At 40.9% G+C, this 25,756-nt stretch overlaps 1 protein-coding gene across 1 annotated transcript; it reads right to left on the bottom strand.

The window, feature by feature from the left end:
• itm2bb (integral membrane protein 2Bb) lies at positions 1–24,985 on the bottom strand. Its single transcript, XM_078559461.1, has 6 exons — positions 24,764–24,985; positions 10,895–11,029; positions 7,782–7,991; positions 7,475–7,585; positions 2,574–2,724; positions 1–559 (listed from the first exon to the last, which is right to left on the bottom strand). Exons 1-6 carry the CDS (start codon positions 24,848–24,850, stop codon positions 471–473), a joined length of 783 nt encoding a protein of 260 aa, XP_078415587.1. The 5' UTR covers positions 24,851–24,985; the 3' UTR covers positions 1–470.
• Positions 24,986–25,756: the final 771 nt, after the last annotated feature.

Raw genomic sequence — 25,756 nt, forward strand, 5'->3', positions numbered from 1 at the left:
CAATTTTAAAAGATTTTATTTTGTTATCTTTTACCTTACACAGGTTATATACACAAAATCAGCATGGATTTACCATATCTTCTCTCCCACCCCAACCCCAGTGTATATAGATTAATATAGGTATTTGAAATGAGGGGAAAAAAAACTAAGGCAGAAAAGTCTCCAGTTTTTTCCCACCTATTTAAAGGAAGTATTAATTGTGAATTAAATTCCAGTCTAATATATAGCCCACTACTGAAATGATTAGAAGCCTTACTGTTAGCCTTTTCTCACAATCTACTATTGCACCTTTAAAAGTCTGCTTGCATCCGACACTTCCAATAGTAGTTAAGCTGAGATGAAAATTGCAGATGTACAAAATAAACCCTGTTTACATCACTATGTTAAAAAGATAAATGCATTGCACACCAGAAAAAAAGAAAGTGATTTTCTGGGCTCAGCACTGAGCCTGCGCTGGTTGTCTTCTGCAATTACTGTTCACAGATGAGAGTTTCAATTGCAACACGGCTTTCAAAATGGCGAATTGTGAAACATTTCTTTACATCTCGCTTTTGAATACCTGGAGAAGAAAATAAATTGATAATTTTTATCTTCAGAATGTGGTGTATAGCAAGAGAAGCAATAAGCTGAACAAAAAGTAAGTTATTTTAATTCATTTATATTGAAACTGAAGCTCATTCAGCATGCCTTGCAATGTAAGGGTATGGGTTTACATGTCTAGTTTCTACAGCTTATAATTTCTTATTGTTTTCTTCTCTTTTCCCTGCTCAAAGTCCATCTGGTCATACATCATGGAACACAGCACAAAAGGGTGAAGTTAACTCATCAGAAATTAATACTGAACATGGTGATATAAACATAATTCAAAGCCAGTATAATACTATATATCCTTCAATCCATAAGATGAGTCTTGGCACCAGCTTAACATCTGGTCATTTTCCAAATGTCTGAGGATGTGACAGAGAGCTCTAATCATACTCCAATCACAACCGTGATGTCCGACGTTGTTGACAGTCCTCATCTCAAAGGTAAATTGGCATAGTCGAACCCACTGTTTGGTTTCCATTAAACCTTACCATTGGAGCCCATTTCCACAGCTGCATGCACAAGCTGAACACAAGGGTAGGACAGCATGGCATCCCATTTAGCCTCGGACAGGGTTGAAACCCATCAAGGTTGCCTTTCTGCCGATGAATTATTACCCACCCCTAAAATGCTCATCACCTCCATGCACACGTTCTCCAAAGTTATGACTGAATTCCTGGATAAGTTATAATTTTTTTAAAAATTCGTTCACGGGATGTGGGCATCGCTGGCTAGGCAGCATTTATTGCCCACCCCTAATTAAGGTGTTAGTGAGCTGCCATCTTGAACCGCTGCAGTCCATATGGTGCAGGTACACCCAGAGTGCTGCTAGGAAGGGATTCCAGGATTTTGACCCAGCAACAGCAAAGGAACGGCGATACAGTTCCAAGTCAGGGTGGTATATGACTTGGAGGGGAACTTCCAGGTGGTGATGTTCCACTGCATCTGCTGCCCTTGTCCTTCTAGTTGGTAGAGATCAGGGGTTTAGAAGGTGTTGTCGAAGGAGCCGTGGTGAGTTGTTGCAGTGCATCTTGTAGATGGTGCACACGGCTGCCAATCAAGCGGGGATGCAAATCAAGCAAGCTAAGTCTTGGATGATGTCAAGCTACAAGTGTTGTTGGAGCTGAACTCAACCAGACAAGTATTCCATTACGCTTCTGATGTGAGCCTTGTAAATGGTGGACAAGCTTTGGGGAGTCAGCTGGTGAGTTACTCACCTCAGAATTCCCAGCCTCTGACCTGCTCTTGTAGCCACAGTATTTATATGCCTAGTGCAATTTAGTTTCTGATTAATGGTAAGCAATAGTTTTGCAGTTACACCAATATAAAACCCTTTCTAAATTAATCAATCCAACCTAAATTCTCACTAAGTGCTTTATTAAGGCTAATAAAAACATTTCTTCACTTTTTCCTTCACCCATCTCACCTTCAGACTGCTGGCAGCTCTGCTGTACCTCACCCAAATGGCCGATCCATACACAAACCTAGATATGGAGGGTCAGTGTAGCCTATTCAATCTAGAAAGGCATTACAATCACACTTGACCTGTCCTCACCGGTCATTCACTTTGCAATTCAAAAAGGTCTCCTACAATCAGCACAAATTTTGAATGACTTCAATCTCCTTCCTAGTCAGAAGCACTGATGCTAATTTATAGCATTCACAACTATGATAATCAATCAGTCTAGGAATAACACACCAGGAATCAAACCCACGGTTCCTGATCTGACATAAATAGCATGGTACATTTTTCCACTAAATCCAAGTATTGGATAGAGCAGGTATATTCATATTCAGCCAGCAAGTAGTCAGGAAGCAGATCTATCAAAATGTAAAGTGAATGTTCGTTTTTGATACTAGTATTGAGCAAAGTTAAAATAATAGGCAGTATTCTGGAACCCCAGGCATGGATACAATTTTAGGATTTCACTAAAGAATATTTAACTGCTGAAAGATAAAATTGGATCACAGTATGTACAAAGAATTACCTATTCCAAGCTCTCTACGTTGAAGCTTGAAGGTCTCTTTCCCATGGCAAAGGCGAGCGATAAAGTATCCAAGCTCATCCACATTTTCAATGTAATCAGTAACCACCATCTCTTCATGAATCAGGTAAGATTGAGGCAAGTAGGTACCAGCCTGTTCAATAATTAAATACTTGTTTAATTCATAAAAACAAAAGGCAGTCTCAAAATATTTTACACCTCCTCACCATCCAGTGATGGTGATTAAATTCCAGTCTAACAACCCTCAAGAGAAGAAGAAACTCCTCCTTATCTATATTTTAAATGGGAGACCCCTTATGTTTAAACTGTATCCCCTAGTTCTAGACTCTCCTAGTTCTAGACTCCCCTACAAGGGGAAAGCATGTTCCCTCAGGGTCTTGTGTTTCATTAAGATCATCTCTCATTCCTCTAGTATAGGCCCGACCTGTTCAACCTTTCCTCAAAACCCGTTCATCCTAGGAATCGACCTACTTAACCTTCTCTGAACTGCTTCCAATGCAATTGTATCCCTCCTGAAGGAAGGACACCAAAACTGTACACAGTATTCCAGATGTAGTCTCATTAGTTTCCTGTACAGCTGTAGCAACATTTCCCTACTTTTATACTCCATTCCCCATGCAATAAAGGCCAACATTCCATTTGCCTTCCCAATCACTGCTATACCTGCAAGCTAACTCTGATTCCTGCACAGGTACAAGGACATCCAGATACCTCTGTACCACTGATTTCTACAGGGTCTCTCTCTATTTAAATATACTGCTTTTCTATTCTTCTTGCCAAACAACCTCACACTTCCCCACATTATACTCCATCTGCCAAATTTTCATCTACTCCCTTAACCTATCTATATTCCTTTGCAGACTCATGTCCCCATCACAACTTGTTTTCCTACCTATCCTTGTGTCATCAGCAAATTTAGCTACCATGTGTTTGGTTTCTTTATTCAAGTCGTTAATATAGATTGCAAATAGTTGAGGCACCAGCACTGATCCCTTTGGCACCCCATTAGTTTGCCAATCCAAAGTGATCCATTTATTCTCTACTCTCTGCTTCCTGTTAGTTAACAAATCCTCTATCCATGCTAATGTGTTACCCCCAACACCATGAGCTCTTACATGGTAACCTTTGACGTGGCACCTTATCAAATGCATTTGGGAATCCAAATACACATCTACTGGTTCCCCTTTATCCACCTTGCTTGTTGCATCCTCAAAGAATTCTAATAAACTTGTCAAACATAAATTCTCTTTCATACAATCAAGCAGAGTCAACATGGTTTTTATTATTTTCTAAATGTCCTATTATCTTAATAATGGATTCAAGCATTTTCCCAATTATAGACATTAGGCTAACTGGCATATAGTTTCCTGCTTTCTGTCTCCCTCCTCCCTTGAATAGAGATATTATATTTGAGGCTTTCCACTTTGCTGTGACCCTTCCAGAGTCCAGGGAATTTTGAAAGATTACAACCAATGCATGCGCCATCTCTGCAGCCACTTCTTTTAAGATCATCAGGTTCAGGGGACTTCTCAGCCTTTAGTCCCAATAATTTTCCCAGCACCTTTGTGAGATTGCCGCCTGGAATAGAGTGTCCAGGTAACTTTGCCCCCTCCCTGATGCATCAGAGTGAGAGAAGCTCGGACTCCAGCTCATCATCACTAAACCAGAAGTCCTGGAGTTGCAGACACTTACTGCAGATGTGGTTGCTGTGGATCAGTGTCCACCAGGTCCCACATGCTACAACTGCAACACATCACATGCCTGCCCCACCAGCCTTAGGTTTATTCAACAATTGGTCTCCAAATATTTTTGATTTCCTAGCTCCTAATTTGAATGAATACCATTGCTTAGGGAGCAAAAAGAGAAAAAATACTCACTTACCTTCTTTCCTGTTGTATCACACTTTGATTTTCTATAGAATGCAGATGGTCTGCTATGAATGTAGACTCACCTCACTCTTTAAACTCTTGCCATTGTCTCACACTTCCTCTCAGGCTCATCTTTAAACTCTCCTTCAGACTTGCTTTTTAAACTCTTGTTGCTATCTCACTGCTCCCTCTTAGGCTCACTCTTTAAACTCTTGCTGCTGTTTCTTGACCTACAGGTCACATCAAGGCAAGATCTGGTAGTGTTTAGCTCACTCAATCTTTTGAGCAATGAGTTTTTGGGTAAATAAAACCCAATGGAATTTAGAAATACCAGCCCTGTTTTTGTATGTGTCCTATGATCTTCAATTATCAAAGTTCTAGGACTTCCTATAGGCAACAACTATTTTGTATAGGCAAATTTTAAACCACACTGGAATCAGAAATATGTGGATTCCAATTGTGTTTTGAAGAGGTGGTGAGGTAATAAGACAGATGGAAGATAACAAATCTCATTTAGATCTTAAAAAAGACAGCATAGTAAGGGGCCTTCAGCCCATTGTGCCCATACTAGAGCTAGCTCTTCAAATGCAGTTGTCTCCTATTATTCCATTTTTAAAGCATTTTTCTAATTGTTTTTGCTTTTCAACTGCTTTAAATACAGGAAAATCTTTATTATCCAGAATGCTCAAGGAATGGCTGGCGCTAGTTAATGGGGAGCTACATTACTCCAGACACAACACAAGGTGCTCCTCCGTCCGGGTGGTTGAGGGAGAGGGGAGGCAGCGGTACAGTCAAAGGCCCCAGCACAGCAGGACACAGTAAAACCACCAGAACTGAAAACCAAGCTCACACCACAGCCTTCAGACCAGCTTCAAGAACAAAGCAGTTCACTGACAGTTGCTCAGAGTGGTATATCTTTGTTCAGGCACAATAACCAAAACTGACCCAATAATTTAATAATTTCAATGTAAAGCCCAAGAACAACTTCTGTAGATTTACAATCCATAATTATTACTACTTTTGAAAAGAATGCATTATCTGAACACAAAGTGACTGGCTTTTAAAAATTGTCAGAAGTTCCAGTTACTAGAGAATTCCAGTTGGTAGAATGCCAGATAACATTACTGTACTTTCTATGGCGCATTCTCTGTCCAAATAACCCCTTCCTGTGAAGCATTCAATGTTCTAATAACCTCTAATGAGTGTTTTAATTCTTTAATTCCCCCTCCATTCTTCTGGTAATAATCCTCACTGTCTGCATCACTGCCTCCTTTATTACCAATTTACCAATGAAAACAAAAATTTATTTAACATGTAACATGTGGTAAGGTATTGATTGATTAGCCAAGTAGTGAACAGGGACATCTTGCATCCCCACAGAACAGCTGGTTTCAGAAGCAATACTTTAAAATTGCTACCAAACCAGCATGGTACAAGACCATCAAGGTGAGTCTGCTCCAACCATTAGAAAGAAATTTCTCGTGTTTTACTGTCCAGATGGTTCATAGCCAAAACCAAGTGGCTCTTCTCTACCCTGAAAACTGTACAATTGGGAAAAAGTTCAATGCAAGCAGTCAAATACCAATCCACAGAACTTCTAGAAATGAAGGGCAAGATTCTTTAGGACCCAAACTAACTCCCAAAGCAGTATTTCCTGTTTAAAAACCCTGTACTCAGGTCTGGCTCTTCCTCCATAGAAATTAAAAATTGCACTATACATCCAATGTCCAATTCCATATTTATCTCAAGGAAGTTTGCACAAACAAGCCATTTAGCTGATATTATGAATGTCATGCCTTAACCAGTAACACATCCTTGGAATCTAAAGAGATATCCTAAATAAAATACGAACATATGAACTAGGAGCAAGAGACCACTCAGCCCTTCAAGCCTGCTCCATCATTCAATAAGATCATGGCTGATCTGATTTCAACCTCAACTCCACATCTAAACAAAATCTAAACAGATTTATTTACAAAAACATTTTAGAAGAATTTGCTAAAGTCATTATGTGTAGTATTTACTATGAGATGTACAGGAGTTGGGATTTCATAATCAGATAATGATACCAACCCACCAACCTGCTCGACTACAATCCACCTTGCACAGGACTGTTCTTTTTATTGCAAGGCAAAACTCCCTTCTCCCAAGTTAGTTTCTCTTTTTTTTGGGGGGGGTGGAGGGTTGGGGGTGGAGGAAGTATTACCTTATTCCTACTTTACTTAACCTTCTCTTGCTCTTCTCTACTCCTGGGCTTTGGTCTTAACTTAGATTTCTCAAAATTATTCCTCTGTTTTTGGTATAAAATTTTTATTTTTAATTATCAAAGTTCGCAAAACATCATAACATTAGGGGCATAGCAGAAGACCCACTGACGAATTGAGGAGGGTGGAGATGAGGAGCAGGCAAGCTCAATAATTATTATACAGGACCATCAATGGAATTAGAGAAAAATAAACCATGAGAGAGCAAGTCAATCTATATATTTGCTCACTGAAATTATTAACTCTTCTATTAATGGAAATGTACTCAATACACCAATATTGAGACCATGAATTAGGAGATACACTTATACCTTTTGTTGAATCTGGAAATTGAACAGTTCAACAGCTGCCAGCTCTAGTATCTCACTAAAGTTTCCTCCACTTGGCCCAACAGCAAGAAATTAGAGCTATGGAGGTTTCAATCAGCATCCATAAATATACTTCTGTAGTCAATGAATATCATATCCTCCCTTATCTTGTTCCCCTTCAAGTTTGACAACGGACCAACTATGGTGTAAACTATTGCTATCCTAGTCAAGGTTGTTCTGGGCCACTTTAAGCAGGGGTCAAATTCAAGAATTACCCAGTGGAGTGCCACACCATCTACTAGGAGAATCAAGAATTTAGATACATTTTCCAAACATCACACCCTCTTCAGATTCTAAATGACCTGAACTACATAAAGAGTTCCCATTAACAAATTTGTTTAGACCCAGAAAGTGAGTATGTTGTAATTTTGAGCTTTACATACCTTGATGTTGATTAGCAATTCAAGCAAGTTCTGTGGTGGCATGACAATAGTTGTATTTAATGGAATCATGTAGCATTTGTTCAAACTGAGGTCCAGGTATGCTGTCAGGCCCTAGGAAAGAAATTTATTTTAAAGCAATCAAGCCAAATTCACCTGGTTTCCTAATTTGCAAACCATGATAGATTCAGAAGACAAGTTGACTGAAAAACAAGTTTCGTTAAACTAGTTGTCCTTAAAAATAGTTTGTGGAATAAGCTAAAACTCAAGTTTATACAAAAAGCACGTCAATACGGTAATTAATACATACCCTGTGGAAATCATGAACAATATCTGCTGGATCGCCATCAGCAAATTCAGGTACAAGAACATTGATCAGTTCAACTCCATCATCCTTCAGGATCCGAAGGTTTTCTTCAATCGATTGGTATGGAGCTACTTGTGGATCAGCTTCAATATCTGAGACAAGGTAGTCTTTAGGATCACTATACTTGAGGCCACAAAAGAAAACTTCACCTTCCTGGAAGAAATTACCATGAGAAACTTAATGTTAAAAGTTTCATCATAATCCTGTTAAAACTAGCTTTGGGCTTGATTATTTTTGCCAAAGAAAGGTGACATGATGCAGGAAGCAAATATTCAAGAGAACTTTTAATGAAATTCAAAGTAGTCAAACCATCTCTGGATGAGTATTACAGCAGGACAAAAAGCCAATAGTAGAACTATAGCAAGTATAGTTCCTATTTCAGGGTTCTCTTCTATGCCAAAAAGTGTACTGATCAAAGTCAGAAATTTACTGACATAGAGGAGATGCCTGCAGAGACCAAAACGGAAATAGCAAGTTGCATTTGGAATTCATTCAGCAGCCAAGAATATGATCAAGCCAAATGAAAATAAATCTCAAGTTTCCAACAGCTTACAGCAAGTCCTTGCTTAACTTTGTTGTGTTACTAGAAAGTACAACTTAAATGAAGTCTTGTTGGGCAAATCAGATTTTCCCATTTTAACTAATTTAACAGCTGTAGTTAGGTCCCATAGGGCCTCTCATCAGAAAAAAATCAAAACATTATACCCTTTAAGTTGAAGCACTTTACAATGCTAAATTCCTATATTTGTAAATGAAATATATTAAATTTATTTTAAAAGTTAAGAGAAATGCCTTGACTGCCTCACCAAGGGCTCACGAGATGAGTGGCGAGAGGCAGGAAGAGCAGCTTTGAATCGGCTTTCAATCACTCTTTCAGGCAGTGCGGTCCAGATCAATAACTTCAAAAAATGCTTCATGTCACTTCTGGTTTTCTAACCAATCACTCAAATCTGTTTCCTCTAGTTACCAACCCTTCTGCCATGGGGAACAGTTTCTTCCTTATGTACTCTTATCAAACCACTCATTGTTAACAATTATTAATACTCTTCATAACCTTCTTTGCTTTAAGGAGAGCAACCCCAGCTTCTCCAATCTCATGATGTAATATACCATTCTAGTAAATCCCTTTGGCATCATATCCAAGGTTAACGTCCTTCCTAAAGTACGATTTTTTTTTCATTCTTTCACAGAATGTGGGCGTCACTGACTAAGCCAGCATTTATTGCTTATCTCCAGTTGTCTGAGGTGGTGGTGAGCCACCACCTCGAACCTCTACAGTCCATGTAATGTAGACACACCCATCTGCTGATGTGCCCAGAATTGAACATTACTGCTTTAGTCTAAAGGTTTAGCTGATTTAATTTCCTTTATGCATTCCATGGCTCTTAATAAAACCATGGATTACTTTCTTTAAATAAAGCCTTCTCAACCTTCAAAGATTTGTGTACATACATTCTCAAGTGTCTATCTCTACACCCATTTGTGTTTAATTTCATTTTTTTACCCCCCTTTATTCAGAATGTGGGCATCAGTCACCAGGTCCGCATTCATTGCCATCCCCAATTGTCCTTTAACTGAATGTCTTGCTGGCCTTTTCAGAGGGCAGTTAAGTGTTAACCACATTGCTGTGGGTCTGGAGTCACATGTAGGCCAGACTTGATAAGGATGGCAGATTTCCTTCCTTGAGGGGCATTTGGGTCTTTATGGCAACCCAATAATCATGGTCATCATAACTAATACTAGACTTTTATTCCAGATTTATGAACAGAATTTTAAACTCCCTGGATGTCAAGAGTGGGGTTTCAACATTTCTTCAGATCATTAGTCCAGACCTCCTGTAAATTAAAATCAAAGATTCACAAGAACTATGGGCCACCTTTAAAGAGATAGTTCAGGTACAGTCAAATTACATTCCCACGAGCAGGAACGATAGGGCAACTAAGGCCAGAGCTCTCTGGATGATGAAAGAGACAACAGGGTAAGATGAAGCAGAAAATGTGTATGACAGATGTCAGGATGATGATGATACAAGTGACAACGAGGCTGAATATAGGTCAGAGGAGCGGAAAGAGGAAATACACGGTGGGGTTGGGGGAGGGGGGGGGGGTGGGGAAGAGAGAGAGAGAGAGAGAGAAGAGAAGAGAAGAGAAGAGAGACAGAGAGCGCTAAGGGAATCCAAAAATACAGACTTCCAAAAAGTCATTTGATAAAGCACCACATGACAGGCTCATCAGCAAAGTTAAAGCCCGTGTACAGGGCATAGTTTCAGAATTTGCAGATGACACAAAACTTGGAAGTACTGTGAAGAGGATAATGTTAATCTTCAAAAAGACAGGCAGGTGGGTGGAATGTGGGCAGGGGTGGTGAACAAGTGGCTCTAAGGAGAATAACCCCAGCTTCTCCAGTCAATACCCATAACTGCAATCACTCACCCCCAAAACCATTCCAGTAAATCTCTTTAGTGCCCTCTCCAAAGCCTCCACGTATTTTCTGAAGTGTTGTCCCAGAATTAGACACAATACTCCAACTGGGGCCAAACCAATGTTTTGGAGGTTTGGCACAGCTTCCTAATTTTTGTACTTTATGCTTCTATTTATAAAGTCGAGGATCCCATCTGCTTTGTTACAGTATCCTGCGACCTTCAAATATTTTTGCACGACCAGCCCCAGGTCTAACTCTTCTTGCACTCATTTAGCATGTATTGTCTTTCCTCATTTTTCCCACCGTGTATCACCTCATCACTTTTCTGCATTGAATTTATTTTGCCATGTGTGTGCCCATTTCAGCAATCTGTGTTATCCTGAAGTCTATGATATGTTTTAATCCTAGCTGAGCTTTCTCCCTCCAACAAAAAGATTTAAAGTTGCAAATTGCAGTACAAAGATGGATGCAGGAAGATTAAGCTTTATTGGGACACGATAATTTGCAGAATGAAATTTAAATCTAACGAATACCCAGTCATCCTTGCATCTCAAAACAACTACACTCCATCTCTCTCATTTAAATTGAACCATCAAAGCAGTTTAAAAAATGAATTCCATTTGCCATTCTCCTACCTGCAAGATAAAATATCTGTAGAGATATGCACCGCCAACCACCACACCAGACAGCATAAGAGCTAGTCCAAGGCACATGCACCAGCACCAGACACGAGACTGGCGTCGAAATGGAACGACAACATCCTCTGGATCCTATTTTTAAAATAAAAAAAAGAGATGTTACTTTAGGATGACACCAAATACCAACAACACTGCAACTCTGCAGAATTCTGCTCTTTTAGAGAACTTTATATCTAGCCCTCCAAATAAGTTGCCTTTGATCCAAATGCATTAATATCTGACTAGTTGTTTACCTTTCACATACACACTCACATTAATTGTTAATAATCCCAATTAAATACTGGGAAGACAATGAAGCCATTGAAGGGATAAGTGTGGCTGAAGTCAACGGTCTGAAATTTTGTAACAAGAGATTGTGTAATCATAGAACATAGGATTTGTAGTGAATGAAAGTGCTTCTTGGCCACTTCAAATGGCTGGAATTATTAGACTTTAACTGTGTAGAAACATTAGTTATCACTTTTTTTTTAAAGATCCTTCCTTCTACCACTATCAAGACTGTGGACCAATGCATTTATATCAAATGACCAAAGTGGCCTCAGCAATTCAACATTCAATGCAGTTAGTATAGACTTCATCCTATATTACATGCACTAACAGAAAAAAAATGACCTTGCTAGATTATGACCTTGCTGGATTATGTGCATGCAAAGCAAAACACAGGACTATGGCAGTGCAAACTATTTTCCCAATGTGAGCCCACTTTAACTCAACATCACCTTCGAGGGCAATTAGAAATGGGAAACAAATGCTAGCCTAGCCAGCAACATCCACGTCCCATAAATGAATATATATAAAGAAACTTGAAAATTAACATGAGCCCAGGCACTAGCCAAAGCAAAACAGCAAAGTAAACATTCAGGATATAAGTATATAATTATTAACAGTCACGCTTTTAGCTTCTGTGTCGCTGTTGTACTGAACTCTCCAGACCCCAAACAGGTCCCCAACTAACCCTCAGATCGCCCAAGCCCCTGTAAATAAAAAAGGTGGGGGGGGGTGGCATGGCCTCTTTGCATCAAACTCTCCAGCCCTGACAGAGGGCCTCAGGAGCACACTACAGTTCTCACCCTGCCCGAGTTGGAAAGTCTGGCAAGAAAGGATCGAAAGGATTTTCAGGTAAGAAACTAGGAGCAGAGCAGCAATCCGATTCAGACTGCCACCCCGCAGAAGTTCAGCCCATGAACTTAGCAACACGCACATTTGAGTTCAATTTTAACGACACCACATATGCCCAAACAGATGTGTTGCCATGAGATCCCCTCTAGGCCCAGCTGTCGCTATCATCAGTTTCCATGAGAAATGGAACGAGCCCCATCCTCCTACTCCGTGCATATTTCTGATATTTGAATTTGCAGCTGCATGCAAGAATTCCCTTACACATCTTAATGGGTTCTATCCTGCGCTCAAATTCACCTGGGAAATGGTGCAAAGGAACTCCTTTCCCTCTATGTACTAGTTGAGAAATCAGCCAATGGGTTCTCTATATGTCTACAGCAAGCCTACCTTCACTGGTCAATATACCCATTGGGATTCCTACAGTTCCATGCACTGCAAGGCCGGCCTTATTGGCAACTTCAAATGGCAAGCGAGCCATTTGCTCACCGTACAAAGTTGATGCCAAAATAGGGCACAAAGCTATCCTGCAGAATAATGGCTACACTGATTTGATCACTGCTGTCTATACATTGCACACTCAAATGGGCCTAACGATGCAACTTTCAGTCCTGAAAACTGTCCAGTCTACTTCAGATTACCCTAGAAGGGCAAGTGTCTCAAATAAGAGCAACAGGTGAAGCCAGCCGTTTCACGTTGCTGCTATTCTCCACCGAATATTCTCCACTGACGGGATGCTGCCATTAAGCCAAAGACTATCACACAAATAAGTAACATGGTATATAAATTTCAGTACTTTCAGCTGACCACAACAAACTAACTCAACTAGCCCATGCTTGCAAAACTCAGAACATGGCGTCCAACATTAGTTGTGATTCCACAATTGAACAATACTTACTAAACAATCCAGATTATGTCAAGAACTACACAAACAACCAATTTAAGATCAATTGGTGCATTCTCCATGGCAACACCACTATTAGAGTTGACTTGCCAAGCAATCAGCACCCACTTCTCATGCAGTATAAACTGTTGTTCCCTTTACTGTTGCTTTTTTTTGCGATCTGTCCTGTCCAGTTGAGTAAGAGGATAAGCTTCAAAGGCATATCTTTTTTCAGCAGTGCTCAAGTTCTGTACTACCACGTGACATCAAATATGAAAATCCGCTTTTAAAGTAGTTTGTATTTTATGCACTCATGTAGGTTTCAGCCAAACTCCCCATATTCCATGGTAACAGAAGACTCAGTAAATCCCTTCTCCCTCCCACCCACATTGTAACATCACCCCACCACACACATACCCCTCTTCCCAATTCACCTTTCCCCTCCCCAACCTTGGAGTTAGTACAGCCAGCATGGGGGAGACAATCTGATTGGAGGAGCAGCTCCTCTCAGATTCTGTCTCTCCCGTGTTCTCGGATCTTCCAATCACAACTTTGCAGTATGTCCCCACTCTCACTGACTGCTAGAGTTGCGATTATTTAAAATGACAGATTTCCGAAACACCAATGTTGGAAATCCAAACAGTGGAAATTTCTCATCCCTGCTATTGTTTGCAGTCTCTACTCCAAACTCTGTCCCCTAGCTGCCAATCCCTCTCCCCTCTCTCTGGCAACAGTCCGAGACTACACCAGTCCATTGGCAACCTTGGTGTCATATTTGACCAAGATGAGCTTCTGACCACACATCCACACCTTGACCAGCACCACGTATTTCCATCTCTGTAACATCACCCAATTTCGCCCATCTCAACTCAAAAGAGGCTAGTCTATTCCAATGCACTCCTGGCTGGTCTCCCGCACTCTATCCTCTAAACTGGAGGTCATCCAAAATTCAGCTGCTTGTGCCTTACCTCGCACTAAGTCCTGTTCACCAATTATACCTGTGCTTGCTGATGGCTCCCCGTCAAGCAATGTCTTTGTTTTAAAAGTCCCATCCTCATTTTCCAATCTCTCCTTGGCCTCACCCCTCCCTTTCTCTATAGCTTCCTTCAGCCTATAATGCTGAGAGATACATGTGTTTATCTAATTCTGGCCTTGAGCATCCCAATTTTAATTGTTCTACAATTGGTGACCAACCTTCAATTGCCTAGGACACAAGCTCAAATTCCCTCCCTACATCCCACTTTCCACATTTGAGGCATTTCTTCAAACCCAACTTTGACCAAACCTTTGCTTATCTGACCTGATATCTCCTTACATAGCTTGGTTTCTTATTTTGTTTTATAATGCTCATGTGAAGCACTTGAAGTGTTATTACAATAAAGGCACTATATCAGGTGTTGTGTCAGCTGCAATATATCATTTCAGTTTGACCCTCATTTTTTTTTTTGAATGTCACAGCTCTACCACCATTAGTCAACTTCAATCAAGGGTACAATAATGTATCCAAGAACATCCTGAAAGGATAAATTTATTCTGCATTGGAGAATAGTGATGAATCCACAGCAGAAATACTCCAGTTCTCAAAGTAAACACTATCCACCATTTTTTCTTCTTTCTATATGAAAGGTCTCACTGCCTCAGTTTTTTCATACTACAGGCAATAAGAAGCACAAACACACAGATCTACTTCAGTTTCCATCTCAGTGCTTTAGACATTAGAAACATCAAGATTTCAAGCCTTTGGAATTTCCAATGGGTTCCAATTCCCAACAAGTTGACATTTACTTAACCAATTAATCTCGAATCTGGGCACAGATAAGCTAGATTTAACAATAAATTAATACAAAGTAATACTTCTCTAAATTCAAAGCTGCTCAATTCAAAATTCAGTTTATTCACTGCTCCCAAATACAAAACCAGACTTCAAATAATCCGAAGACTAAACACACAGAACAGATTCCTTCCTAGTGTTTAAAACAATGTAAACTGTGATACCAGTTTGATGTGTATAACGTAACATTTATCTCACACGAGAGAGGAAACAAGTATTCATTTGGGTGGTGCAAGTTACATCATAACATTTCAGTAAATTGATGTTGTAAATGTCTCCCTGTTGAAGAACATGCAACTAAAATGAGACTGAAGAGATTTAACAAGAAAATTTTCAAAATCAGTTTTCAATTCAGTTACAATTAACGTTTGTCACAAAAAAAACCAATTTCCATGTCTAACACACTCAGGGGGTAGAATACAGCATAGAAAAATACTGTAACTGCAAAATAAATTTTGGATCATTTAAGTAACCAGAATGTGCACAGAAAATACAAAGTTCAGTGGTTACAAAATTCATAAAGATTCTGCTATAATCCCACATTCTTTCATATTCCCTATGAAGAGAATGAGAAGTTGATTTATGTCTAGTGCTGGTGAGTTGGGGAATACTCAAGAGAAACCCAAGAATAAGGTGCTACACTCCCTCAAGCTATTTTCAAAGAGAAAGCCTTTTTACTTGATAGCTGCACTTTCGCAATACAGAAAAAGCACTAGTATAGCTAAAATAAGACTAAATTAATTAAAATAGGCCCTCCACACACTCAGTGCCGCAGTTTTGCTGCTGTGAATTAATCTACACTATATTCCAAAAGGCAAGGTTAAATATTTCATTTGAGATCGTCTGTCAGAAAGGGAAGAGACCCAATGCAAAATATTAACCTATTTTATTGTCTCTTTCAGGTGCAGAACTTTGATGAACCCAGATTCCCAGTATTCCGTTTTATCTCTGCAGGCCTTCACTCATCAATGTTAATGTTTGACAATTCCTCAACAAACATAATTCTGGTTCTCCAAATCTGCTCCATTCTTAAACTGGTGAGGTCTCATTGATAAAGTAATGAACATTGTTTACGTTCATTGTTGTGCTATACAGATGACATTGCAGAATTAAACACGCTAAGTTTTCTATGGTGCATTAAAAATGGAATTATCATCGAGAACAAAGCTGAATATAGAAAGTAGAGGAGACAGATTAGAGACCAAAATAAACACAAATAGGAAAAAGGGCAGTCAAAAGGAAGGTGGGTGTTTAAGAGCCTTGGAGGCAGAGGGCTGAGGTACTAAATGAGTATTTTGCTTTTTTGCAAGAGAATGGTGCCAAGTGTAGCAGTTAAGGAGGAGGTTGTATCAATACCGGATAGGATAAATATAGATCAAGAAAACACACTGAAAAAAGGTAGCAATCCTCAAAGTACAGCAGTCACCTGGTCCAAGATTAGACACATTTTGGGATGCTGAAAGAAGCACGGATGGAAATTGCAGAAACTCCAGCCACAAACTTCCAATTCTCAATGGATATGGGGGTGGTGCCAGAGGTTTAGAGGACTGCAAATGTTACACTCTTGTTTGAAAACAGGGAGGGGGGTAAACTCAGCAAGTCATCAGCCTGTCAGTGGTGGGAAACCTTTGAAGCAATAAACTGGGTCAAAATGTTTTAACTAGAATTTGACAAAGAATGGGTTAATAAATGTAAGTCAGCATAAGTTTTTTTAAAAGGCCAGTCACGTTCTTTAATGAAATAAGAGAGCTGATAGGGGTAATGTAGTTGATGTGTATGTAAACTTTCAAAAGGTATTTGACAATGTAACAGTGGATTTATTAGCCAAACTAAAGCCCATGGGATTAAAGTGATGCTGTGGATATAGAATTGGTTAAGATACAAAAAGCAAAAAGTGGTGATGACCGATTGTTTTTAAGACTAGAGGAAGAAATAGTGTTGTTCCCCAGGGCTTGATATTAGGATGACTATTTTTGATATGTTAAAGAACTGGACTCCGGTATACAGAGCATAATTCAAATTTTACAGATAATATGAAACTCAAATGTCACAAACAATGAGGAGAATAATGACAGACTTCAGAACAGCAGACAGGCACATGGCAGATGAAACTGAAGTGTGAAGCGATCAGTTTGATGGAAGAATGACAGGCAACATTTCCTCTCAACTGCATAGCCAGTGGCAACCTGAAACTACCCATACACACCACTCAAGTCAACCCCTTTAGTTAAGACGTGTCCAGCCACAGAAAAAAAAATTAAAGGCCCATGCTCTAAAGAAATTAGACGGGTTCATTGATGAGGATGCAAAAAAAAAAGTAAATTACACAACTTTAACAGGAGTGCAGGATAGAAATATCTGGGTTTTTATTTTTCTTTCATGGGATGGTGGGCTTCACTGTAAGACCAGCATTTGTAGCCCATCCCTAATTGCCCTTGAACTGAGTGGCCTAATCAAAGGGCAGTTGATAGTCAACCACATTGCTTTGGGTCTGGAGTCACATGTAGGCCAGACCAGGTAAGGATTTCCTTCCCTAACGGACATTAGTGAAGCAGGTGGGTTTTTGTGTCAATCAATGATAGTTGTCATGGTCACCACTACAGAGATTAACTTTATATTCCAGATTTGTAATTGACGGAATTTAAATTCCACCAGCTGCCACGGTGGGATTTGAACCCACACCCCCAGAGCAAATCCTTACTTGGTCTGGCCTACATGTGACTCCAGAGCCACATCAATGTTGTTGACTATTAACTGCCCTCTGATTTGAACCCACATCCCCAGAGCATTTAGCTGGACCTCTGGATTACTAATCCAGTGACGTTACCAAAATGCCACCATCTCTCCATAGTGCATACATTAATCTTTTAACGTTACAGCGCAAGTCGAGAAGGCTGTTAAAAACCAAATTGGAACAACCACAAATATTGTGGCTACAAGAGGCCAAAAGCTAGTTATTCTGCAGCAAGTAACTCTCCTCCAGACTCCTGAAACCCAATAAGGCACATGTCAGTGTGGTGGGATACTCTCCACTTGCCTGGATGAGTGCAGCTCCAAGACTCAAGAAACTCAACATCAACCAAAACAAAGCCTATTTGACTGGCACCACCTCCACCACCTTTAACATTCACTCCCTCAACCATGGCAGCAGTATATTCCATTACAAGATGCACTGCAGCAACTTGCCAAACGTCCTTCAACAGCACCGTACAAATTTACAACATCTACCACTTAGAAGGGCAGTAGGTGCAAGGTGCCACGACCTGCCCTACAAGTCACATACCATCTAGACTTTGAAATAAATATACCACCGTTCCTTCACCACTGGGTTAAAATCCTGGAACTCCCTCCTTCACAGCACTGGGGGAAGTACCTACACCACATGAACTGCAACAGTATGGCTCTCATTCTCAAGGGTATTTAGTTTGGGCGATTAATGCTGGGCTTGCCAGCGACATTCAGGTCTTATGATCGAACAAAGGAAAAATCATAAAGGATCCTTGGCTTTATTAACAGAGGAAGAGAGTACAAAAGCAAAGACGTTATGCTAAACCTTTGGGCTTTAGCCAGCTGGAGTATTGTGCTCAATCCTGAGCACCAAGGGCAAAGTCTTAGCGAGGCAGAAGAAATTTATGAGAACAGTAATTAAAGAATCTGGGGTTGATCTCCTTAGAACAGAGAAGCTCAAGGAGATTCGATTAGTATTCAAAATCATGAACATTGAGCAAATAAGGAGAATCAAGCGACATGAGGAGGTTCAGTTAACCAAAGGTCTCAGATTTATAGGTGAGTGGCAAAAAAAGGCACCATGAGGGAACTTTTCTTTTTAAAAAAAACACAGCAAGTTGTGATCTGGAATGCACCAAAAGAAGCAAAATCAACAATAATATTCCAAGAGAAATGGATAAATACTTGAAGAAAAAAGCTGGAGAATTGGCTTAATTATATATCTCTACCAAAGAGCCAGCACAGACAATGAGGCAAATTACCCTACTTAGATGTTCTATCATTCAATGATCATAGATCTTGCTCCTTGCACCTAGAGGAGACGTGGCTTCTGTCAGAAGTTATAAACTGATGTTATTGCCAGTTGAGATAGTCATTTGAACTATGGACTTTTTCCTTTTGTAAAGAAATTGTGAAATGGGGAAAATCCACCAGTTTCATCATCACTTGGTGGAGTCACAGGTGGAGGACTTCAATTACTGAAAAATACTGTGTACAGACAAAATAAATAAAGGAATGGGTACAAAGTCAAAGGAGAATTGGGGGAAAATGACCAAATGTTTAGTTAAAAAGATAGGATTAGTAAACATGCTTCTGTAAGAAAGAGAAGTAGATTGGTGAACTGAATTCATAGTGGGACAAGGACAATGAATGGGGAAGTAGAGTGCAGAGAAAGCAAAAGTCAGGGAGAGAAGGGACGTATGGCTGGAATCATTTACAGAGGTTAAGTGGACATTGGCTGTGGAAGAATTTAAGGAGGCAGATTTTAAATTTAGAACTGTACTGGAGAATTAGGAAACTCATGTAGTCAGTAGGGGTTGGGATAAAAGGCAGGTGAACAGGTGTGCAGGATGGGAAACCATGAATAAAAAAAAAACAGTAAGTGACAAAAACATGCTCAAGGATTTTAGTTCCAGTTAAGTGAGATAGGGAGAAAGTGGGCCATGTTGTAAAGGTGGAAATAAGCACCATTTAATTTTACATCTATGTTCCCTTGCTCTAAACCTCTCAATTGGAAAGTATGTTTCTATCTGCCCTGCATCACTTTAAGGTCCCAAGGCACTTCACAGGGGCATTGTAAACCAGAATGACAGGTATGGTAGGAGATACTAGGCCAGGTGATCAAAAGTTCAGTCAAAGAGGTAGGAGTGTCTTAAAGGAGGAAAACAAGGTAGAGAAAGTGGGGAGGTGTATGGAGGGTATTCAGAGCTGGTGGCCTTGGAATTAAAGATGTGGCCATCAATGGTGGCAAATTAAAGTTGGGGATGCTCAAGAGGCTGAAATTAGAGGAGCACACATCTCGGAGAGTAGTAGGGCTGAAGCAGATTACAGAGATAGGAAGAGGCAAGGACTAGCAGGATTTGAAAACAAGGATGAGTGGCATTGGGTGAGTGTTCAGATATAGACAGAGTTTCTGATGACCTTAAGTTTACAGAGACGTGGAAGGCCAGCCAGAAGTGCATTAAGAACAGTCAGATCTGAAGGTAACAGGAATGGCTGAAGGTTTTTGCAGCCAAAGGGTGAGGAGGGACAGAGACAGGCAACACTGGAGGTGGAAATAGCCAGTCTTAGTGACTGAGTGTTTACGTGATTGAAAGCTCACCTCGAGGTCAAATATGACACTAAAGTTGTGACCAGTCTGATTCAGCCTCAAGTCTGTTGCCAGGGAAAGGGATGGAGTCAGTAACTAGCAAGCAGAGTTTGTGGTGGGGATTGAAGGCCAAAGCTTCGGTCTTCCAAATATTTAGTTGGAGGAAATTTCTGCTCATCTAGCACTGGATGTTAGATTAGCAGTCTGACAATATAGGGATAGTGGAAGGGGTCAAGAGAGGCAAAGCTGGGATAGAGCTGAGTGTCATCAGTGCACATGTAAAAATGAATTTTTGAAATCACTCCTTAATCATCTCCGCTCTAACTAAAAACACACAAAGAACTAGAAATTCTATTTCCTCATACCAAACCGTATTCTAAGCAGCATTCTGGGCTGTACCCTCCATTGCCTCAACAGTCTATTTATAACGGAACCAAAACTGTACAATTCACCAACTGTGGACTAAGGTTTTATAGATTTTATAGATGGCATTGGGAGAGAAGAAATAGATAGCCAGGGACCCCATCAGTGATAACTAATTGAACAAATCCTCAATTGAACAAATGCAGAAGTGCAGACTTAACGATAAGAGGATTAGCATTGCTGTCAAGCCCCTGAAGTAAAAAAGCACGGAGGCATTTTCTAGGTACTTGCACAAGGAACAGTGTAAACTGAAAGAAAGTTACTTGAGAGTTGCTGGTGACTCTTTGACAAGTCAACATTTACAGAAGGTGGAGAAAGGAAAATACTTAAAAATTTAACAACACCTAAACCATAAAACCTAGTGGAAGTTTTTGGAGGAAACAAGTCACTACTTTCACAGCCATACTTTGTTTCAGCATCAAGGAGAACAATTAAACACAAGCGCAAAAAGGATTTACAAGGATGTTCCAGAAAGGAGAAATTACAGCTACTAGGAAATATTGAACAGATCAGGGCTTTGCAACTTTAGAAAAGAGTACACTTAAGTGACCTAAGAGGTATTTAGAATTATGAATGATTTGGGCAGGGTAGATGCAGAAAGAACGATTCCACTTGTGGGGGAAGCCAAATCTAGAAGCCTTAAATAAAAAGCAGTTACTAATAAATCCAATAGAGAAATCATTTTTCCCCCAGGTTAAAACATGGAACTTTCTACCACAAGCAGTTGAGGCAAATAGCATAGATGCTTTCAAAAGGAAACTAGTAGAGTACTTGAGAGAAAAAAGGGGGATAGAAAGATATGCTGAAAGGCTGGGACAAGGGGGGATGACTCTGGAGTATCATTAGCAAAGACTAGTTGGGCCAAATGGCCTGTTTCTGGAATTCTCTAATACAGGCAGACACATGTGCCATTGTATAGCACTATCAGATTGATGTGTTGACATATTGATTGAGGCTACAAAGTGACATATAGGTTAAGTGAGTGGGCAAAGATCTGACAAATGGAGTATAATGTGGGCAAATGTGAAATTGTTCATTTTGGCAGCAAGAATAAAAAAGATTATCTAAATGGTGAGAGATTGCAGAGCTCTGAGGTGCAGAGGGATCTGGGTGCCCTAGCGCATGAATCACAAAAGGTTAGTATGCAGGTACAGCAGGTAATTAGGAAAGCTAATAGAATGTTATCATTTGTGAAGGGAATTGATTACAAAAGTAGGGAGGTTATGCTTCAGTTATACAGGGCATTGGCGAGACCACATCTGGAGTACTGTGTACAGCACTGGTCTCCTTAAAGAAAAATGTAAATGCATTAGCAGTTCAGAGAAGGTTTACTAGACTAATACCAGGAATGGGTGGGTTGTCTTATGAAGAAAGTCTGAACAGGTTAGGCTTGTATCCACTGAAATTTAGAATAAGAGGCAACTTGATTGAAGATCCTGAGATGTCTTGACAAGGTGGATATGGAGAGGATGTTTCCTCTTGGCGAATCTATAACCAGGGGCCACTGTTTAAAAATAAGGGGTCACTCATTTGAGACAAAGACAACGAGAAATTTTTTCTCTCAGAAGGCTGTCTTTGGAACTCTTCCTCAAAAGGCAGTGGAAGCAGAGACCTTGGATATTTTTAAGGCAGAGCTAGGTAGATTCTTGATTGACAAGGGGTTAAAAGGTTATCATGGGCAGGCAGGAACGTGGGGTTGAGATTACATTCAGATCAGCCATGATCTTTTTGAATGGCGTAGCAGGCTCGAGGGGCCGAGTAGCCTACTCTTGCCCCCAATTCATATGTGCATATGAGATTTTAATGCTAGACCAAAGGTTAATGGACATTTACAGCATTAATCAGAAATTGTACTACAATCTTTTGGGGTGATATTCATTTCATTGTTACCACACTAACTGAACATGAAGAATTTACAAATCAAACTTACAGTACAAGAAATTCCAACGCACACTACACAACATTGCCCAGATAACATTGCCCATAAGTAACACAGGACTTGGGAATGAAGCCAGCCATCAATTATATATTAGCAGATCTCCCTTGGTGTTGCTGACAAACCTGAGATCACATTACATTGACAAGACTTTTAAAGGCAAATCTCCTATGGCATGCTTCAACTTGTTGAATAAAACTTAAAACACAGTATCAATGAAGTATGCCAGGGAAAGTGACAGGAGTATGTCACTGACAAAGTGCACATCATACTCAAAGATTTGCTAAAGCAATATATTACATCCCACTCACCAATCCCCCATCCTTGTTGATGCACATTGTCGCCTTGTCACCCAAATGTTTCAAGTGTAAAATTTATGTTCTAGGCTTGAAACCTTATCCACTGCCTGCCAGATGCTTCCATCGGTGTAATATACTCCAGCCCTTCAACCTTCCAGGTCCAAATTCTGAACTTTTGAGAATCCCCAATTTTAACTGCTTCACCATTGGTGGCTGTGCCAATGCCCAAAACTTTGGAATTCCATCCCTAAAACTCTCCACCCCTCTACTCTTTTAAGACACTCCTCAACTCCCTTCTGGCCAGGTTTTCAGAGCTCAATGCCAAACTGCGTTCCATAGCACTCCTGTGAAGTGCCAAGATGTTTTATTATGTTAACGGCAATAGAAGGAAGCTATTGATTCTGTTCCTCAGACTCCAGCCTGTTGAGCAAACCCCCTTCACCCCATCACTGACAGGCAGTTAAAATCATACCGAGGTCCCATATTCTGGGATTTCCTCTGTTGAAGCCACCACCTCTTCCCATTTAAGACCCTTTTTAAGATCAAATCAGACACAATGGTGACCAAAAAGTTTGTTATTAATGCATATATTAAAAGATTTTCAAAAATTACAACAACCAAACTAAAAGTGGGATAGATGAAAGGTATTTTGGCCTAAACAGCTCATCAGGCCTGTAATTGCATATCAAAGGTGAAGTCCTATTGTGTTGCTGGGATGGTGGCGAGAAATATTTCACACTTTGGATTATAGTGGCCTCTCTTAATATCAAGGGAGACAGGATGTCTATAAGTATCTCAGGAGAAGGTTTGAAGTTAAACTGTAGTCTTGGGGGGGGGGGGGGGGGGTTACATTATCCTTATTTCCCCAGATCAGAAGAGTTTGAAGGCACCTGGCAAATAAAGAAAGGTTTTAAAGTACCCTTACACTTTCCAGGTCAAAGGACATTTTTAAAATAAAATTGATTAAATTTGCATTTCTATTGGAGACAGACCATGTATGTCACCTTGCCATGAAGATAAACTGTGGGGTTCCTTTGTCCGAACATATATCTGCTGTTTTCACAGTCTGAGGGGCAGTCTGGCAACAGTCTTGGAGAAGGCCACATGTGTCTGCCAGCAACTGGGAAAGAGCCACAGAAACCAGGAGCGTTTTGGTTTAAAGAATAAGTGCTTACGGGATTATAGCGTTAACGTAATAGTGCTTGTTCTTTTTCTTGTGTCAGTGAAGGTTTATTGCGTTTAAAAAATTAAATCTGGTGTGGTCTTTTCGGTTGATAACAGAATTCAAATTTCTCTTAAAAGTTACCTTTGACTTGCTGTGTTTTCTCTGAAATCTCTTTGAAGCGCCTTTTGTTTGAAAAGTACTACTTCAATATGGATAGAGAAGACCTAGGTAAATATCCGACCTGAAAGTTGTAGCGAGTGCAAAAGTTTCCCCACATGTAAAAAAAAGGAACATTGCGTCTAACTTTAAAGGGATTTTAAGTTCCAACTCATCCAGTTGGGAAACATCCCCCCCCCACTGCAGCTCCGATAAGCCCGATGCCAGCACAAAATCGAAGTTGGCCGGAGAAAACAGGTTGCAAAGCGAGACCACGGTCTGATCCCCCGCAAGTGTGGACTTTCCCTGCATTTTTCCCAATGACGCCTCTGCTTCCGCCAAAGGGAGGGAGAGGGAGGAGGAGGAGGGAGAAGGAAAGAGGACTAGTCAACGACAAAGAGGACAGCCCCAGTGCACCGTCAGCCATTTTACAGCCGCTGCCTGCACCATCCAAGTCCTTTCTTTCCACAATCGGAGGATGGGGGCGATGGCCCTGGCCCATCCCCGGGGCTGGCGGGCGGTTTGAGGCACCCGAGCCACCAAAGGCTGCACCGAGGGCTATAAAACGGGAAGCAAAAGCCCGACCAACGCCGCCCGGAACAAGCCGCACAAACTCGGTAAAGGTCCGGGACAGCCTGTAGTCGCCGGACAATTCCTCCACCAACCCGCAGACCACGCACCTTCTCGGGGATTATGAGCGCCTCGTTGTTCTCGTCCTTCTTGGGCTCCTTCTGACTCAGCGACGAGTTAAAGGAGACTTTCACCATGGCGGCAGCGGAATCAGACGGCACAGCAACAACACCGTGACTGAACCCCCCCCCCCTACTGCGTTTCGACCGCCTCACTCTAACCCCCCTCTAAACCATCCGCGTGACGCAGCACCCAAACACTACATCCGACCGCACTCGGGAAAAAGAGATCGCCCCGCCCCCGAGGGCGCTCCAAACCTGTCGCCCCGCCGCCTGAGAGCATTCCGAACATGTCGTCCCGCCCCCTGAGGCATTCCGAACATGTCGCCCCGCCCATTGAGGGCATTCCGAACATGTCGCCCCGCCCCCTGAGGCATTCCGAGCATGTCGCCCCGCCCACTGAGGGCGCTCCGAAGCTGTGGCCCCCGTCCCCTGTCAATGCTCCGAACTTGTCGACCTCCTCCACAACGATTTGCAGCTAAATAGCGCTTTTGACTTAACAACATTTTCTATGTCGTTCCACAGGAGAGTTAAAAAGCGAAATTTGACACCAAGGGTCACAAGGCAGCTGACCAAAAGGCTGGTAGAATAAATAAGTTTTAAGAAGTGGCCAAAAGAAGGTCGAGGCTTCTTCTTTGCGATCTTCCGGGGATCCAGTGTAGTGTCTTTAACATCGGAAAACGTCCCAAGGAGTTTTACAGAGCGGAATGAGGGACCGATAGCTGGAGAGGTAACTAAAAGATCAGGCAAAGAATCGGTTAAGAAGAGTTTTAAAGGAGGTGGAGAAATCTGAGGGGCTGGAATTCCAGAGACAGCTGAAGCCAGGGAAGCCAAAGGTGGGATGAAAAAGAATCTATATCAGGGTTTCAACAAAGGATAAGCTGAGGCAGAGGTGGAGATAGACAATATTTGTGCCTTTATTACAAGAGGATTTGAGTACAGGAGTAAAGATGGCTTACTGCAATTATATAGAGCCTTGGTAAG

This window comes from Cetorhinus maximus, chromosome 16, assembly GCF_964194155.1.
Source record: "Cetorhinus maximus chromosome 16, sCetMax3.hap1.1, whole genome shotgun sequence".
NCBI lineage: Eukaryota > Metazoa > Chordata > Chondrichthyes > Lamniformes > Cetorhinidae > Cetorhinus > Cetorhinus maximus.

What these genes read in the sequence shown, in the direction of transcription:
- itm2bb (XM_078559461.1), bottom strand. Translation starts at nt 24,850, where the DNA reads ATGGTGAAAGTCTCCTTTAACTCGTCGCTGAGTCAGAAGGAGCCCAAG. An exon ending in CGCTCATAATCCCCGAGAAG is followed by an intron (nt 11,030 to 24,763) that starts GTGCGTGGTCTG and finishes TTTTAAAAATAG; the next exon opens with GATCCAGAGGATGTTGTCGT. An exon ending in AATTGCTAATCAACATCAAG is followed by an intron (nt 2,725 to 7,474) that starts GTATGTAAAGCT and finishes ATTATTGAACAG; the next exon opens with GCTGGTACCTACTTGCCTCA.